This window comes from Jaculus jaculus, chromosome 21 (assembly GCF_020740685.1).
Source record: "Jaculus jaculus isolate mJacJac1 chromosome 21, mJacJac1.mat.Y.cur, whole genome shotgun sequence".
NCBI lineage: Eukaryota > Metazoa > Chordata > Mammalia > Rodentia > Dipodidae > Jaculus > Jaculus jaculus.
Window position 1 is genome coordinate 12,636,476 of NC_059122.1, and position 16,462 is coordinate 12,652,937.

At 52.2% G+C, this 16,462-nt stretch overlaps 1 protein-coding gene across 1 annotated transcript; it reads left to right on the forward strand.

Moving 5' to 3' along the window:
• The first annotated feature begins 3,753 nt into the window (after nt 1–3,753).
• Palm3 (paralemmin 3) lies at nt 3,754–15,856 on the forward strand. Its single transcript, XM_045139416.1, has 7 exons — nt 3,754–3,923; nt 8,663–8,711; nt 11,133–11,213; nt 12,098–12,240; nt 12,854–12,938; nt 13,593–13,638; nt 13,747–15,856. Exons 1-7 carry the CDS (start codon nt 3,883–3,885, stop codon nt 15,612–15,614), a joined length of 2,313 nt encoding a protein of 770 aa, XP_044995351.1. The 5' UTR covers nt 3,754–3,882; the 3' UTR covers nt 15,615–15,856.
• Nucleotides 15,857–16,462: the final 606 nt, after the last annotated feature.

Sequence of the window (16,462 nt, forward strand, 5' to 3'; positions counted from 1 at the left end):
TGTGTGTGTGTGTGTGTGTGTGTGTGTGTATATAAATCTCTCTATATACATATATATATAAATCTCTCTCTCTCTCTCTCTCTCTCTCTATATATATATATATACATATATATATATGGGTGTGTATAATATCTCTGTATATCTATAAAATCTCTCTCTCTCTCTCTCTCTCTATATATATATATATATATGTGTGTGTGTGTGTGTGTGTGTGTATAATATCTCTTTCTATATATATATGTGTGTGTGTGCATGTGTGTATAAAATCTCTCTCTCTCTCTCTCTATATATATATATATGTATATATATATATATAAATCTCTCTGTATATGTATAAAATCTCTCTATATATATATAAAATCTCTCTCTCTCTATATATATATATGGGTGTGTATAATCTCTCTGTGTATATATATATAAAATATCTCTATATATATGTGTGTGTGTGTATAATCTCCCTCTATCTATATCTATATATATATAGATAGATATATAATATCTCTCTCTCTATGTATGCATATATATCTGCCTCTTTCTTGCTTTCTCTCAAATAAATAATTAAAAGCTATTTTTAAACTAGGCATGCTGGCGCACGCCTTTAATCCCAGCTCTTGGGAGGCAGAGGCAGGAGGATTGCTGTGAGTTCAAGGCCACCCTGAGACTCCACAGTGAATTCCACATCAGCTTGGGCTAGAGTGAGACCCTACCTGGAAAAAGCAAAATAAATAAATAAATAAATAAAACATTTTTTAAAAAAGACTGTGAGCCAGGCGTGGTGGCGCACGCCTTTAATCCCAGCACTTGGGAGGCAGAGGTAGGAGGATTGCCATGAGTTCGAGGCCACCCTGAGACTCCATAGTGAATTCCAGGTCAGCCTGGACCAGAGTGAGACCCTACCTTGAAAAACCAAAAAAAAAAAAAAAAAAAAAAAGACTGTGAGTCGAGTAAAATACAAACAAGTTTCATACTTCTAACACATAATGGCCCAGGGTAAATATTTCCATTGCAATAGGCATAATGAGGAGACCCTGGACCGATGCAAAACCAATAATCGTTAGGTAAATATCCACATTTGCAGTTCAAGCCCAGCATCCATAGCCCAGCCAATCGTCTCTGATTATTGTTATTATTACTTTTTTTTTTTTTAAATTTTACGAGGTAGGGTCTTACTCTTAGCCCTGGCTGACCTGGAATTCACTGGGTGGTCTCAGGGTGGCCTCGAACTCATGGTGATCCTCCTGCCTCTGCCTCCCAAGTGCTGGGATTAAAGGCATGCGCCACCGCTCCCAGCCAGGACTGCCTCATCTGCCTAGTTCAGGTTCAGTGAAACTCTTTTGTGGGGGCTGGAGACATGGTTTAGTGGGTAAGGCGCTTGCCTACAAATCCAAAGGACCCAGGTTAGGTTCCCACTACCCATGTAAGTCAGGTGCACAAGGTGGAGCAGGTGTCTGTCTGGATTGCTGGAGGCCATGGTGCATCCATGCTCTCTTTCTCTAATAAATAAGTAAGAAAACTTTTTGTGTTCCTCGGGATTTTATATTAGAGTGTGGGCTACAGAAGACCCTAGCCCTAGGCCCAGCACGGGTGAGGGGGCACGCCTTTAATCCCAGCACTCAGGAGGCAGAGGTAGGAGGATCGCTGCGTTTTGTTTTTGTTTTCCGAGGTAGGGTCTCACTTTAGCCCAGGCTGACCTGGAATTAACCCTGTAATCTCAGGGTGGCCTCGAACTCACAGAGATCCTACGACTTCTGCCTCCCGAGTGCTGGGATTAAAGGCATGCGCCACCACTCCATTCTACTTTATTTGTTTATTTTTAAAATTTTTTAATTTTTATTAACATTTTCCATGATTACAAAAAAATATCCCATGGTAATTCCCTCTCTCCCCAACCCCCGACACTTTCCCCTTTGAAATTCCATTCTCCATTATATTACCTCCCCATCTCGATCATTGTACTTACATAATTCCATTTTGTTTTTAAAAAATTGTATTTATCTATTTGCAAGCAGTGAGAGGAGAGAGAGAGAGATAATGGGCATGCAAGGGACTTTAGTACTGCAAAAGAACTCCAGATGCATGTGCCCTACCTCTGAAGAAAAAAAAAAAACAGGGCTGGAGAGATGGCTTAGCAGTTAAGGCCTTTACCTGCAAAGCCAAAGGATTCCGGTTCGATTCCCCAGGACCCTCATAAGTCAGATGCACAAGGGGCACATGCATTTGGAGTTCGTTTGTAGTGGCTGGAGGCCCTGGCATGCCCATTCTCTCCTCCCGGCCCGCCTCCTGTTCCTCTCTCTCTCAAATAAAAATTAATAAAGAGAGAGCTTAAAAACAAACAAACAAACAAGGGCTGGAGAGATGGCTTAGTGGTTAAGCGCTTGGCTATGAAGCCTAAGGATCCTGGTTCGAGGCTCAATTCCCCAGGTCCCACGTTAGCCAGATGGACAAGGGGGCGCACGCGTCTGGAGTTCATTTGCAGTGGCTGGAAGCCCTGGCGCGCCCATTCTCTCTCCCTCCCTCTCTCTCTCTCTCTCTCTCTGTCATACTCAAATAAATAAATAAAAATAAAAATACCTTGGTTCAACCCCCAGTACCACATACCAAGAAGATTAAGGTCAGAACTGCACAGTATAACCAGGGTTATGAGAGGGGATACACCCAACTCTACAGGAGCCCAGAAGATAAAAGCCAAAGGACCCAGGTTTGATTCCCCAGGACTCACGTAAGCCAGTTGCACGAGGGGATACATGCACCTGGAGTTTCTTTGCAGCAGCTGGAGGCCCTGGAGTGCTCATTCTCTCTCTCTCCCTCCTCACCCATTGCTCTCTCTCTCAAATAAAGAAAAAATATTAAAAAAAAAAAAAAAAAGAATAGGATTGGAAGGGGCTGGACAGATGGTATAGCGGTTAAGGCACCTGTATACAAAGCCAAAGGATCCAAGTTTGATTCCCCAGCATCCATATAGGCCAGATTCACAAGAACAAGGTGGTGCACGTGTCTGAAGTTCATTTGCAGTGGCTGGAGGTCCTGGTGCGCCCATTCTCTCCCTCTCTCTCATAAATAAATATTTTTAAATTATTTATTTATTTATTTGACAGAGAAAGAGGGAGAGACAGAGAGAGAATGGGCGCACCAGGGCCTCCAGCCACCGCAAAGGAACTCCAGACCCATGCGCCTCCTTATGCAACTGGCTAACGTGGGTCTTGGAGAATTGAACCTGGGTCATTTGGCTTTGCATGCAAATTCTTTAACAGCTAAGCCATCCCTCCAGTCCAATAAATAATTAAAAAAAAAAAAAACAACTGACAGGCGTGGCAGCGCATGCCTTTAATCCCAGCACTCAGGGAGGCAGAGGTAGGAGGATCGCCGTGAGTTCGAGGCCACCCTGAGACTACAGAGTGAATTCCAGGTCAGCCTGGGCCTGAAATAAGACCCTACCTCGGAAAACCAAGAAGTAAATTGAGTGATTAATTTTGAAAATAAATAAATAATATAATACCAATAATTAAAAAAAAATAAATAAAGAGTGGGACTGGGGAACCTTCAACACGGACCCTGAGGAACTGAGTAGAAAGTTCTCTAACCCTGTCTCATTCACTCACCCCCCCCCCCCCCAACGCCTGCCTGGGCGCTGGAGGCAGCCAAGGGCAGCAAGGAGGCCAGAGGCTGGTAAATAATTTATCCCGAGAAGTTGATAGTACCTCCAGGAACTGCCCGCCCCCCACCACCACCACCCCAGCCCCCTCCCCGCAGCCGCGCGCCTCCGCCTCTAGCCCAAACCGGCCGGACCAGCTCCCCGGGTCCACTGCGAGCCCCCTCCCCACCAGCCGATCGCCTTCCCCGGGCAGCGGGTCTCCCGGACTCCCACCACTCAGGAGGGCAGAGATGGCCCTGCACCCTCAGGTGTGGCCCCCGGCCACACCCATGTAAGTGTCCGGGGCGCAGCGGTGGTGGGGGACGGGCCGGGGTGGACGCTGGCCTGGCCTGGGAGTCCAGCGCCCCAGCTGGCCTCTCCAAAGGGGAATCTAGGTGGAGTGGAATATGTGGTGCCCGTGCAGCTGGGTCTCCAGGGAAGGACAGCTTTCTCTGGAGCTGGTGGGCTTCCCTGCCCACTTTTTTTGGGGGGGTTGCAGTTTTCGGGGTGATGGGTTGCAGTTTGCAGGGTTAGGGGGGATAGGAATGCCAGGGTCTCTTTCTTTCTCTCTTTCTTTCTTTCTTTCTTTTTTCAACTTTTTCTTGCTCTAGTCCAGGCTGACCTGGCATTCACTCTGTAGTCACAGGGTGGTCTCTCGAACTCACAGCGATCCTCCTAACTCTGTCTCCCAAGGGCTGGGATTAAAGGTGTGAGCCACCAAGCTAGGCTCAGGGCCTCTTGTGTGGAAGCTTTGCCCAAGATTGGATAGAAGTCACGGATGGCCTCAACCTTTTGAAAGATGTTGCAGAATCATAGTGATAATTGTCTTCATAAAAATGGTGACCCGTTTTAACAGGTGGCCTGTGGTTGCTGGCTATGTCGTTAGAGATAAACAACATTAAAGGGGCTGTGTGGAGGCTTGTTTTCGTTTTTTGTTTTTTCGTTTTTCGAGGTAGGGTCTTGCTCTAGCCCAGGCTCACCTGGAATTCACCTGGTAGTCTCAGGGTGCGTGTGGAGTGTTTTAATAGGTGCGAGGGTTTTTAAAAAGTAGACGGATGGAGCTCCATGGTGAGTTTGGCGTGAATGAGACCCCAGGTTCCATCCTCAGCGCTGTAAAAGTAAAAAATAAATAAATAAATAAGGTCTGGAGAAATGGTTTAGTGGTCAAGGCCTTTGCCTGAGAAGCCAAAGGACCCAGGTTCCATTTCCCAGGACCCACATAGGCCAGATGCACAGGGTGGCACATGTGTCTGGAATTTATTTATAGTGGCTGGTGGCCCTGGTGCACCCATCCTCTCTCTCTCTCTCTCTGCCTCTTTCTCTCTCAAATAAATTAAAAAAAAATTTTAAGCCAGGTGTGGGGGCTCACACCTTTAATCCCAGCACTCAGGAGGTAGAGATAAGAGGATCGCTGTGAGTTCGGGGCCACCATGAGGCTACATAGTGAATTCCAGGTCAGCCCGGACTTGAGCGGAAACCCTACTTGGAGTAGGCAAACAAACAAACAAACAAACAGTTAAAGAAAAAACAAAACAAAATAGAATAAGTAATGAAGGGTGTAGAAGGGCTCCAAGGGATTATAAAATTTTGTAGAAATGGGGCTTCCCTTCATTGGGGACCCCAATTCCGTTCCTCACTCTTCTGGAACCTCCATTACATTATTCATCACCTACAAACCTGATTACTTAGCAACGGGAACCTGATCTCCTCCCCACCCCACACCCCCCACACCAAAGAAGAGTCAGGGAGATAATGAGTTAGGGTGGGACAGCCAAGGGGGATTTCAGTTCTCTAGGGACAAGCTTATGAACAAGGTATGCTAACTTCTTTTTATTTTTTATTTATTTTTATTGCCATTATTATTATTATTATTATTGGTTTTTCAAGGTAAGGTCTCGCGCTACACCAGGCTGACCTGAAATTCACTCTGTCATCTCAGGATGGCCTCGAACTCACAGCGATCCTCCCACCTCTGCCTCCCGAGTGCTGGGTCTTTTTACTTTTTTCTTTTATTTTTTGGTTTTTCGAGGTAGCGTCTCGCTCTAGCTCATGCTGACCTGGAATTCACTAATGCGGTCTCAAGGTGGCCTGGAACTTACGGAGATCCTCCTACCTCTGCCTCCCATGCTGGGATGAAAAGTGTGCCACCGTACCCGGTTTATGCTAAACTTTTTGAGAGACACCCCCCCCCGTAAAGCATCTTATGTCCCCTGCCCCACTGCAGATCAAGACCTGGCGGGGTGTGGGGGGTGTCTCTGGCCTCATTCAGAGTTTCCAGTGTTCGGGCGGCTCCAAGACACTCACGGTTTCATCCTCACCCCGTGACATTGGATAAACCTTCTCCACTTCTCATACCATCACTTTCTCCCTTTGTAGAATGCAAACTTTTTATTTATTTATTTATTTGAGAGAGAGAGAGAGATACAGAAATAGGCAGGTAGAGAGAGAATGGGCGTGCTAGGGCCTCCAGCCACTGCAAATGAACTTCAGACGTGTGTGCCCCCTTGTGCATCTGGCTTATGTGGGTCCTGGGGAGTCAAACCTGGGTCCTTTGGTTTCGCAGGCAAATGCCTTAACTGCTAAGCCACCTCTCCAAGCCCCTAAAAACTTTTTTTTTTTTTAGCCAGGCATGGTGGCACATGCCTTTAATGCCAGCACTCAGGAGGCAGAGGCAGAGGCAGGAGGACCACTGTGGATTCGAGGCCACCGTGAGACTACATAGTGAATTCCAGGTCAGCTTGGGCTAGAGTGAGACCCTGCTTCGAAACACCAAAAAAAAAAAAAAAAAATATATATATATATATATATATATATGTATGTATATATATATATATATGAAACTTTGTTAAAGTTAGGCTTAATTTTTTTTTTGTTGCTATTGTCATTGTTTTGGTTTTTTGAGGTAGGGCCTCGCGCTAGCCCAGGCTGACCTGGAATTCACTATGTAGTCGCAGGGTGGTCTCGAACTCACGGAGCTTCGCCTACCTCTGCCTCCCAAGTACTGGGATTAAAGGCATGTGCCACCACACCCGGCTTATGCTTGATTTTTACTTATTTATTTATGAGAGAGTGAGCAAAAGAGGAAGAGAGAGAGAGAAAGAGAAAATGGGCACGTCAGGTCCTCCAGCCACTGCAAACAAAGCACAAAGGCCTGCACCACCTTGTGCATCTCGCTTTTATAATTGGGTCCTGGGGAATCGAGCCTGGGTCCCTCTGCTTTGCATGCAAGCACCTTAACTGCCAAGCCATCTCTCTGGCCCTCGGACGGAGACTTCATGGTACCTGTCTCCTAGGATCGAGGCGAAGATTAAGTGCGCCTGGCGCGCGGCTATGGCTGACCTGGCCCGTTCTTGGCTGGATCGTCAGGGTGGACTGCAGCCAGCGAGGCTGGATGTGCGAGCCGGGAAGGGGCAGAGGTGGTTGTGGCCTGGCGGAAGCCAAACAGGGCCCCGGGGACGCTATAAATAGCGCTGTGATGCCTTTGCAGCGGAGCCCGGGAAGATCTGGGAGGTTCCCACCTGGAGCTTGGGCAGGAAGCGCTGCAGCGCGCACCCAACCCGCGTTGGGATTCAGATGAGCCAACGTTGGAGGATTTCTTGGTGCCCACCGTGGCTGGCACCGGTGGTGGTGGGGGGGAGGGTCACGACTGGCAGGTGCAGGTCACTTTCTGGACAGTAGCCGATGAAGAGGCCTCAGCCATGACCATATGTCCAGTGCTCAAGTGCATGTCTGCGGCGCTGACCTCATTGTTGTCCCCTAGCTGTCTCGTGGTGCAGACGGACCGCACGTCCAAGGTGCACTGAGCCACAAGGGGCCTCCTTGGGGGCGGGGCCGCAGGGATGCTGGTGTGGGGGGGGCGTCGTTGGAGAGGACAAGGATGAAGAAATCTCAGGTTAAACCTTAAGCCCCAAGCCCTCTCTCCTTGACGCTCAAAGTCCACAGAGAGGCCAATTGGCCCAGTGACCCTTGCACACCCCCCCCCCCCAAGGAGGGGGTTGACCAGTGGAGGAGGCCAGCTCCAGAGTTACCATGGCAATGGTGGAATGGTCACTTCTCTCACATTTCCTGTCTGTTCCTCTGGCCCCAGTTGCTTAAGGGATTCTGGGTAGGAGCTGAGGTCCAGAGAGGGTGACCGCCTGACTGCGGCCAGAGACAGCGTTTCAGGGGCCCGGCAGGGTGTGAGAATTCCTGGGGAGACATCGGGGAGTGGCTGTTATAACTATCCATAAATTACACTGGCCATGGGAATTTGAGAGCAATAAACGGTGGTACTATTTTGGAGCATTATATGTTCTATGCTTTTGTCTCTATAAAAACGTTCGCCAGGGCTGGAGAGATGGCTTAGCGGTTAAGGCGCTTGCCTGCAAAGCCAACGGACCCCGGTTTGATTTCCCAGGAGCTAGGTAGGCCAGATGCACAAGTTGGACCATGCATCTGGAGTTAGTTTGCAGTGGGCTGGAGGCCCTGATGCGCCCATTCTCTCTCTCCCAAGTAAATAAATAAATAATTTAAAAACAAATAAACAACAACAACTAACAATTCTTTCGCTGTAGCCCAGGCTGACCTGGAAGTCACTACGTAGTTTCAGGGTGGCCTCGAACTCACGATGATCCTCCTACCTCGGCTCTGGAGTGTAGTGCTGGAAATAAAGGCTTGCGCCACCACGCCTGGTTCTATATAAAATGCTTCCTTGCACCAATGGGGTCAAGCTGCCCCCCACCCCCTCCACCCATTTTACAATAAGGAAAATGAGACACAGAGAGGTGATATTAGCCCCAGGGTTAAAGAGAGCGGAGAGTTCAAGCCCGGCGGGGAGGCACACGCCTTTAATCCCAGCACTCGGGAGGTAGAGGACGGCCGTGAGTTCAAGGCCAGCCTGAGACTCCATAGTGAATTCCAGGTCAGCCTGGGCTAGAGGGAGATCTTATCTCGAAAAACCAGTGAGAGAGAGAGAGAGGAGGTTCCGCCCTGAGGGATGGGGTCCTGGGGTCCCTGGAAGACCCCTCCGCATCCCCAGCCCTCCCTCCGTAGGCCCATGGTCGAGAGCTCCCTCTATCGGCAGCGGCTGGAGGTCATCGCGGTAAGTGATGCTTTTCCCAAGCCCCGGGAACCCCCCCCCCCAAGAAGAGGCACGCGGCGTCCCCAGCTCCCCCCTGCCCGTGTCCCTCCCAGACCCCTCCTCAAGCCAAGGCCCGCCAGGCACCCCGTCCCCACCTCTCCTGTCTCCCGATATTGCTTAGTCCATCTTTGGGATCCTCCTAAGGGGACTCTTCCCTCTTGAGCTTTGACCTCCCTGCCCCTTCTCCTTATCACCATCACTCCGGTCACCTGTGTCTCCCCCACCTCCACCCACTTCCCCGAACATCCTCTTTGTACCCTCTCTCTCAACAGCCCACGTCTGTACCCCAGCTCTCTGCATCACATCTTTGAGCGCTGTGTCTCGGACCACCTTCTGCAGTCTCTGGTCTCTGGCTTCCACCTTCACACCCCATATTTCTGCACCACGTACCCAAGAACTCTTTCTACAACCTCCTCGTTTCCTTCCCTTCCCTTTCTTACCCTTTTCCTCCTCCCTCTCCTCCTTCTTTTTTTCCTCCTTCCCTCCCCATCTTTCCCTCCCTCCCTTCCTTTGTTTTTAAATTTTTTTAAAAAAATATATTTATGGGGTGGGGATTTGGCTTAGCGGTTAAAGCGCTTGCCTGCAAAACCAAAGGACCTAGGTTTGATTCCCCAGGACCCACGTAAACCAGATGCACAAGGAGGCGCATGCGTGTAGAGTTCTTTTCAGTGGCTGGAGGCCCTGGCATGACCCCCGCTTCTTTCTCTCAAATAAATAATAACTAAATAAAATAAAGGTAGAATGTGCTTCCTTTCTAATATATATGTATAATTTTTGTAGCCGGGCATGGTGGCACACACCTTTAATCCCAGCACTTAGAAGGCAGTGGTAGGAAGATTGCCATGAGTTCGAGACCACCCTGAGACATAGTGAATTCCAGGTCAGCCTGAGCTAGAGTGAGACCCTACCTCGAAAATTCAAAACAAAAAATAAATAAAATAAAATAAAATTTATTTATTTATTTGTAAGCAGAGAGAGAAGAGAGAAAGACAGAGAGAGTGAGAATTGGCACATCAGGGCCTCCAGCAACTGGAAACGAACTCCAGATGCATGCTCCACCTTGTGGTTCTGGCTTTACGTGGGTTCTGGGGAATCGAACCTGGGTCCTTAGGCTTCACAGGCAAGCAACCTTAACTGCTAAGCCATCTCTCCGGTCTGTCTACCCTTCCTCTCTTTTTCTTCCTTCCTTCCTTTCTTTCTTACCTTTTTTTCTTTTCTTTTCTTTTTTTTTTTTTTTTTTTGAGTTAGGGTCTCACTCTAGCCCACGCTGACCTGGAATTCACTGTGTAGTCTCAGGCTGGCCTCAAAGTCACCGCGAGCCTCGTCTGCTAGGATTAAAGGCATGCACCACCACACCCTGCCTTACCCCTCCAGTTTTGAACCCCGTTTTAAAAACAACTTTTAAATATTTCATCGTTATTCATTTATTTAAGAAAGAGAAAAAGAGGGCGAGAGAGAATGGGGGCGCCAGGGCCTCCAGCCACTGCAAACGAATTCCAGACGCGTGCGCCCCTTGTGCATCTGGCTAACGTGGGTATTGGGAAATTGAACCTGCGTCTTTAGGCTTTGCAGTCGAGCACCTTAACCACTAAACCATCTCCCCAGCCCTTGACCCCCTTCATTTACATCCTGTTGCCCTAACCTACCCAAATTACCCACATAATCTCTCTGGACGCGCCCTTCAGCCCTCTAACTTTCAGCAGCCCACTTGGGCCCCCATAACTTTAATACCTTTTTTTATTTGAGTGGGACAGAGAGAGTCAGATAGAGAGAGAGAAAAACGGGCTCTCCGACCACTGCAAATGCACTCCAGACGCATGCACCACCTTGTGCGTGTAGCTTTACGTGGGTGCTGGGGGAATCGAACCTGGGTCCTTTGGCTTTTCAGGCAAGTGCCTTTAGTGGTCTCTCCACCCTTATTTATTGGAGACAGGTCCTCACTCTGTCGTCCAGGCTAGCCTGGAACTCACGGAGGAGATCCTCCTGCCCTTCCCCTCAGCTTCCCCAAATGCTGGGGTTACAGGCGTGCACCCTGGGGGTGGCTAGTTGGGTGCAGAGCAAGCCTTCCTCACAGCTCAGACTCTCAATCCAGAGCTCCACTCCAAGGCCACGCCCACCCGTGGTCTCCTCTCCCCCCACCACCACCACCAGCACACAACCCGTGGACCCCCCCATTGCGCGCGGGCGCAGCCTCCGCAGCATCCCGGGCGCGGCCGGCCCCGCCCCCGCTCCCCCCCCCAACCCGCTGCTGAGTCAGCGCCTCCGCCCCGCACCGGGGCTGCCCGCGGGGAGGACGTCCCGGGGTGTCCCCCGGGGAGCCCCCCAGGAGGAGGAGGAGGGGGCGGGAGCGGCCGAGGGCAGCTCCGGGTCGCGTGTGCGCAGGAGAAGCGGCGGCTGCAGGAGGAGATCCGCGCCGCACGCCGGGAGCTGGAGGAGGAGAAACTCCGCCTGGAGCGGCTCAAGGTTGGGGGCCCCAGGCCAGCGCGGACAGTGCGTGTGCCTGCGTGTGTGTGTGTGTGTGTGTCTGTCTGTCTGTCTGTCTGCAGGACAGTTAGAGCCTCTAGCTAATTTGGGGAGGGCATCATTGTGGGAGGGGGGGTCTTGTGTGTGTGCCCGCCTGTCTGTCTGCGGGACAATTAGAGCCTCTTTCCAATCTGGGGAGGGGATTACTTGGTGGGGGGGGCTTGTGTGTGTGAGAGAGTCTCTGCAGGACAGTTAGAACCTCTGGCTAATCCCGGGAGGGGATCATTTGAGGAGTGTGTGTGTTTGTGTCTGTCTGTCCGATCTGGGGAGGGGATCATTTTGGGGGAGGTGTAAGGGTGTTCGAGATTGTCTTTCCCAGCCTTAGGGTAAAGGTAGCCAATAGAGACAGCTGCCCCACCCTGGGTAGAGTATGTGTGTAAGGAAGATCTTTGTCCACTTTGGGGAAGATGAGTGTGTGTGTGTGTGGGGGGGTGTCATTCTTCCAGCTTTGGAGCAGGGAGGGGCGATATGGAAGAAGGTTGGTTTCACCTTTGGGAGTGTCTGTCCGGTTGTGCGGACAAGGAAGCCCCAGCCTTGGGTGGGGTGGTGGCGATGTGTGTGTACCCCGCCCCTCTCCCCCTCGGTATGGGTTGGCCATGGTGCGATTGTCCTCCCCAGTATTGGAGAGCGATATGGGCATGTCTCCCAGGCTAATGTATGCATGCCCCCCCCCCCCCGCTGTGTGTGTGTGTGTGTGTGTGTGTTTGTGTGTGTGTGTGTGTGTGTGCGCGCGCGCGCCTTTGGGAACAGTGGGTGGGCAGGGTATGCCCCCTGGGGTAGGAAGGCTTCCCGAGGCCAGCCTGTCGTTCCTTTCGCATGCCCAGAGGAAATCTCTCCGGGAGCGTTGGCTCATGGATGGGTCAGCTGAAGGGTCAGAGCCTCTGGAGGACCCCGCGTCCAAGGACCCCCAGTCACCAGAGGGACAGGCCCAGGCTCGAATGCGCAACTTGGAAGACAGCTTGTTCACGTGAGTCTGGGATCCCTGCTTGTGGGCCATGCCCTGCCTCGGAACCTTGTGGGCATTGGGACCTATGGGCATCAGAACCTATGGGCATCAGGACCTGTGGGCATCAGAACCTATGGGCATCTGAATCTTGTGGGCATCGGGACCTATGGGAATCAGAACCTTGTGGGCATTGGGACCTTGTGGGCATCGGGACCTATGAGCATCAGAACCTTGTGGGCATTGGGACCTTGTGGGTATCAGGACCTATGGGCATCAGAACCTATGGGCATCAGAACCTTGTGGGCATCGGGACCTATGGGCATCAGAACATTGTGGGCATTGGGACCTTGTGGGCATCAGGATCTATGGGCATCAGAACCTGTGGGCATCAGGACCTTGTGGGCATCGGGACCTTGTGGGCATTGGGACATTGGGAGCATCAGGACCTTGTGGGCATTGGGACCTTGTGAGCCTCAGAACCTGTGGGCATCAGAACCTTATGGGCATCGGGACTTTGTGGACATCAGGATCTATGGGCATCAGAACCTATGGGCATCAGGACCTTGTGGGCACTCAGAAAGGGGGCCACGTTGAGCCCAGGGCCTGGCTCCCAGCAGCCCCCTCTCTTCCTCAGACTCCAGGCCCAGCTGCAGCTGTTGCAAAGTGCATCTACCGGCGCTCAGCACAGGCCAGTGGGCAGACCCACCTGGCGCAGACAGGTGAGGAGGGGCCTGCTGGGATGTGAGGAGGGGGCATGGCCTGCACCACTGGGAACAGGAGGTAGAGCAGAACAGAACTGACTGTCCAGCTTGGCCCCCAGGACCTGAGTTCAAACCCACCTCTGTTAGTTTGCTTTGTGGCCTTGGACAAGTCAGTTTCCCAGTAGCTCTAAAATGGGGACAGCAAGCCTGGCGTGGTGGCGCGCGCCTTTAATCCCAGCGCTCTGGAGGCAGAGGTAGGAGAATGGCTGTGAGTTTGAGGCCACCCTGAGAATACAGAGTGAATTCCAGGTCAGCCTGAGCTAGAGTGAGACCCTACTTTGAGAAACAAAACAACAACAACAGCAAAAATGTAACAGGGCTGGAGAGATGGCTTATCGGTTAAGGCGCTTGCCTGCAAAGCCAAAGGACCTAGGTTTGATTCCCCAGGACCCATGTAAGCCAGACGCACAAGGAGGCGCATGTGTCCGGAGTTCATTTGCAGGGGCAGGAGGTTCTGATGTGCCCATTCTCTCCCTGTTAAATGAGTAAACAAATATATATATTTTTTTTTTAAAGAAGTAAGACAGCTAGGAGGGTGTTGAGCAGGGCCAGCCATAGCTTGGGAGGTGGGGACGGGGGCCCAGCCTGACCTTGTCGCTGCTGTTCTTACAGGGTCCCCGTCCTCTCTCCCAGCCCGCCTTGGAGGCAGGTCCTGAAGGTAGGTGTTGGAGCCCCTAGGTCTGGGGTCAGATCACCCGCAGGTCACATCCTCTTTTTCCTTCCTCATCCTGACCTCCCTCTCCCTTGCCTCTGGTGATGTCCCCAGGCCACACTGATGTGGACAAGAGAGCGTCCATGCCGGCTGGCCCAGTGGGCGTGTCCCCCCAGCCCCCCAACGAGTTCAAGGAGGAGCCTGCTGGAGGAGCCTCCTCAGAAGCCAATGGTCCCTGCCCTGGACGCAGCCCCCCCACAGGGCAGGCGCTGGGTCCGGGGGTGGCGGCCAGAGAGGAGGGGGCCACCGTGAGAACCAAAAGGGAGGACGTGGTGGAGGTGGTGTGGGAAGGGCTGAGACCCACAGAGGACTGTGCCAGGGCCCCCACGGGTCCCGAGCTGGAGGCTAGGGTGGAGCAAGTGGTACTGGAGACCCTAGGGGCCAGGCAGAGGGCTGGCAGCGTAGAGCTCCCGGCCTGGGTGAAGGAGGGCAGGGGGGTGGTAGAGGTGGTCTGGGAGGGGCTGGGGGGTAGTGACTCTGCGCAGGCCACAAAGACTAGCTTACAGGGGCCACCGGAGGCAGAAGCTTCCAGAAAAGAGGAAGGTGTTCCCGGGGACAGCCTGGCAGGTGATGGGCAGGGGGAGCCTGAGGGAGAGGAGGAATCCTTCATTTGGGTGGAGAGAGTGAACATCGGCAAGGACTGGGAGGAGCTGTCGATGGAGGGGCTGGAAGGGCCCGTGGTGTCAGGGGAGGAGGAGGGTAGAGCTGGCGCTGAGCTGGGACAGCGGACAGGAGGGGAGGGGAGTGGGGCAGGGGAGCTAGGAGGTGAGGAGGGAAAGGCGGGCAAGGGAGTCTTGTCAGAGAGACAAACAGACCAGGAAGAGTGCGAGGTGGAGGTGAAGGGAGACGAGAGACAGTTGAAAGTAGGGAATGGAGGGGAGGAAAACCCAGAGGTGATGTTGGTGGCACAGATGAAGCTTGAGGATGGGGAGAGAAAGGGAGGTGAGAAACTACCGGACGGGGAGGCAGAAGGAGGTGAGAAGCTGTTGGATGGAGAGAGAAAGGGAGGTGAGAAAATACCGGATGGGGAGGCAGAAGGAGGTGAGAAAGTAACGGATGGGGAGACAGAAGGAGGTGAGAAAGTACTGGATGGGGAGGCAGAAGGAGGTGAGAAAGTACCGGATGGGGAGGCAGAAGGAGGTGAGAAAGTACTGGATGGGGAGGCAGAAGGAGGTGAGAAACTACTGGATGGGGAGACAGAAGGAGGTGAGAAACTACCGGAAGGGGAGGCAGAAGGAGGTGAGAAACTACCAGAAGGGGAGGCAGAAGGAGGTGAGAAACTACTGGATGGAGAGGCAGAAGAAGGTGAGAAACTACTGGCTGGGGAGGCAGAAGGAGGTGAGAAACTACTGGAAGGGGAGGCAGAAGGAGGTGAGAAACTACTGGATGGAGAGGCAGAAGAAGGTGAGAAACTACTGGCTGGGGAGGCAGAAGGAGGTGAGAAACTACTGGAAGGGGAGGCAGAAGGAGGTGAGAGGCCATCAGAGGTGAAAAAGATCCAAGGGGCCCAAGGAGAGCTCAGTTCAGAGGAGCAGAGAGCATTGGGGGAAGGAGGGGAGCCCCAGGCCAAAGCTGTGAACAAAACAGGGACCCCCCAGGATGTGAAACCAGAAGATGAAGGACTTGAAGGCACAGATAAGCAAGAAGGACTGGTGGAGGAGGGAGAAGGGAAGCCTCGGCCCTTAGCTGAAGGCCAGGGCCTCCAGGGCGACGCCACGCCCCTCCTGGCAGAGGCCCCGGCCCCAGAGCAGCCGGCAGAGAACCAGCCACTGCTTCGACGGGAAGGGGCCAGCGCCAACCCCAGTGCCCACCCCGCACCCACGTACGCACCTGCCCGGCAGCCTGAGCCAGCATCCCGCTCCGAGGGCAAAGAGGCCAGTGGCCCCAAGCAGAAGACGTGCCAGTGCTGTGTGGTGATGTGAGCCTCGCGTCACCCCATGCCCAGCTCCTCTTTCAGCTACCTCGCCTCCTGGCATCCAGCAGAGGGTCCCGGGCGCAGACAGGGCACCACAGGACTGGCAGCAGCACCTGGAAGCCAGCTGGCCCGCGTGACCTTCACCTACGCCTGGGCTTCCGGATCCCATGCCCACTGCCTGTCAGTCACCCTGGCTCCCTTCTGCAACAAAGCCTTTATACTTGAAAATAAAACATATGAAGCACTCAACTGGACTGCGTCTCATGGCATGGAATCACCTCCGGGAGGCAGGAAGTTGAGGGGTTAATTCTGCTAGAACCAAAGAATATAGGGCTGGAGAGATGGTTTAGCAGTTAAGGCGCTTGTCTGCAAAGCCTTAAGGACCCAGGTTCGATTCCCCGGTATCCAGGTAAGCCAGGTGCACAAAGTGGTACATATGTTTGGGGTTCATTTGCACTGGCTGGAGGCTCTGACTTGTCTATTCTCTCATTCTCTCTCTTTCTATCTTCAAGCTCTTTCTCTCTCCCAAGTAAATAAATACAATTTTCAAAAGTTTATCAGGAAGCCGGGTGTGGTGGCACACGCCTTTAATCCCAGTACTAGGGAGGCAGGGGCAGGAGGATCACTGTGAGTTTGAGTCCTCCCCCCCCCCTTCCTCCCCCCCCCCCACGACTACATAGTGAATTTCAGGTCAGCCTGAGCTACAGTGAAACCCTACCTCCAAAAACCAAAAATAAACAAAAAGTTGATTATGGCTCTGGTCCATATGGTCACTTAGGGATTTAAGCTCTGATCTGCACATTTTTTTCCCACCATGCCTGGCTTTTTTTTTCATTTCTTGCCCCACTTAACTCT

Bases quoted from the DNA above. Each gene is read 5' to 3' on its own strand.
- Palm3 (XM_045139416.1), top strand. From the start codon at position 3,883: ATGGCCCTGCACCCTCAGGTGTGGCCCCCGGCCACACCCAT. The intron at 11,214-12,097 runs GTTGGGGGCCCC...TCGCATGCCCAG, and splicing joins TCCGCCTGGAGCGGCTCAAG to AGGAAATCTCTCCGGGAGCG. The intron at 12,939-13,592 runs GTGAGGAGGGGC...CTGTTCTTACAG, and splicing joins GACCCACCTGGCGCAGACAG to GGTCCCCGTCCTCTCTCCCA.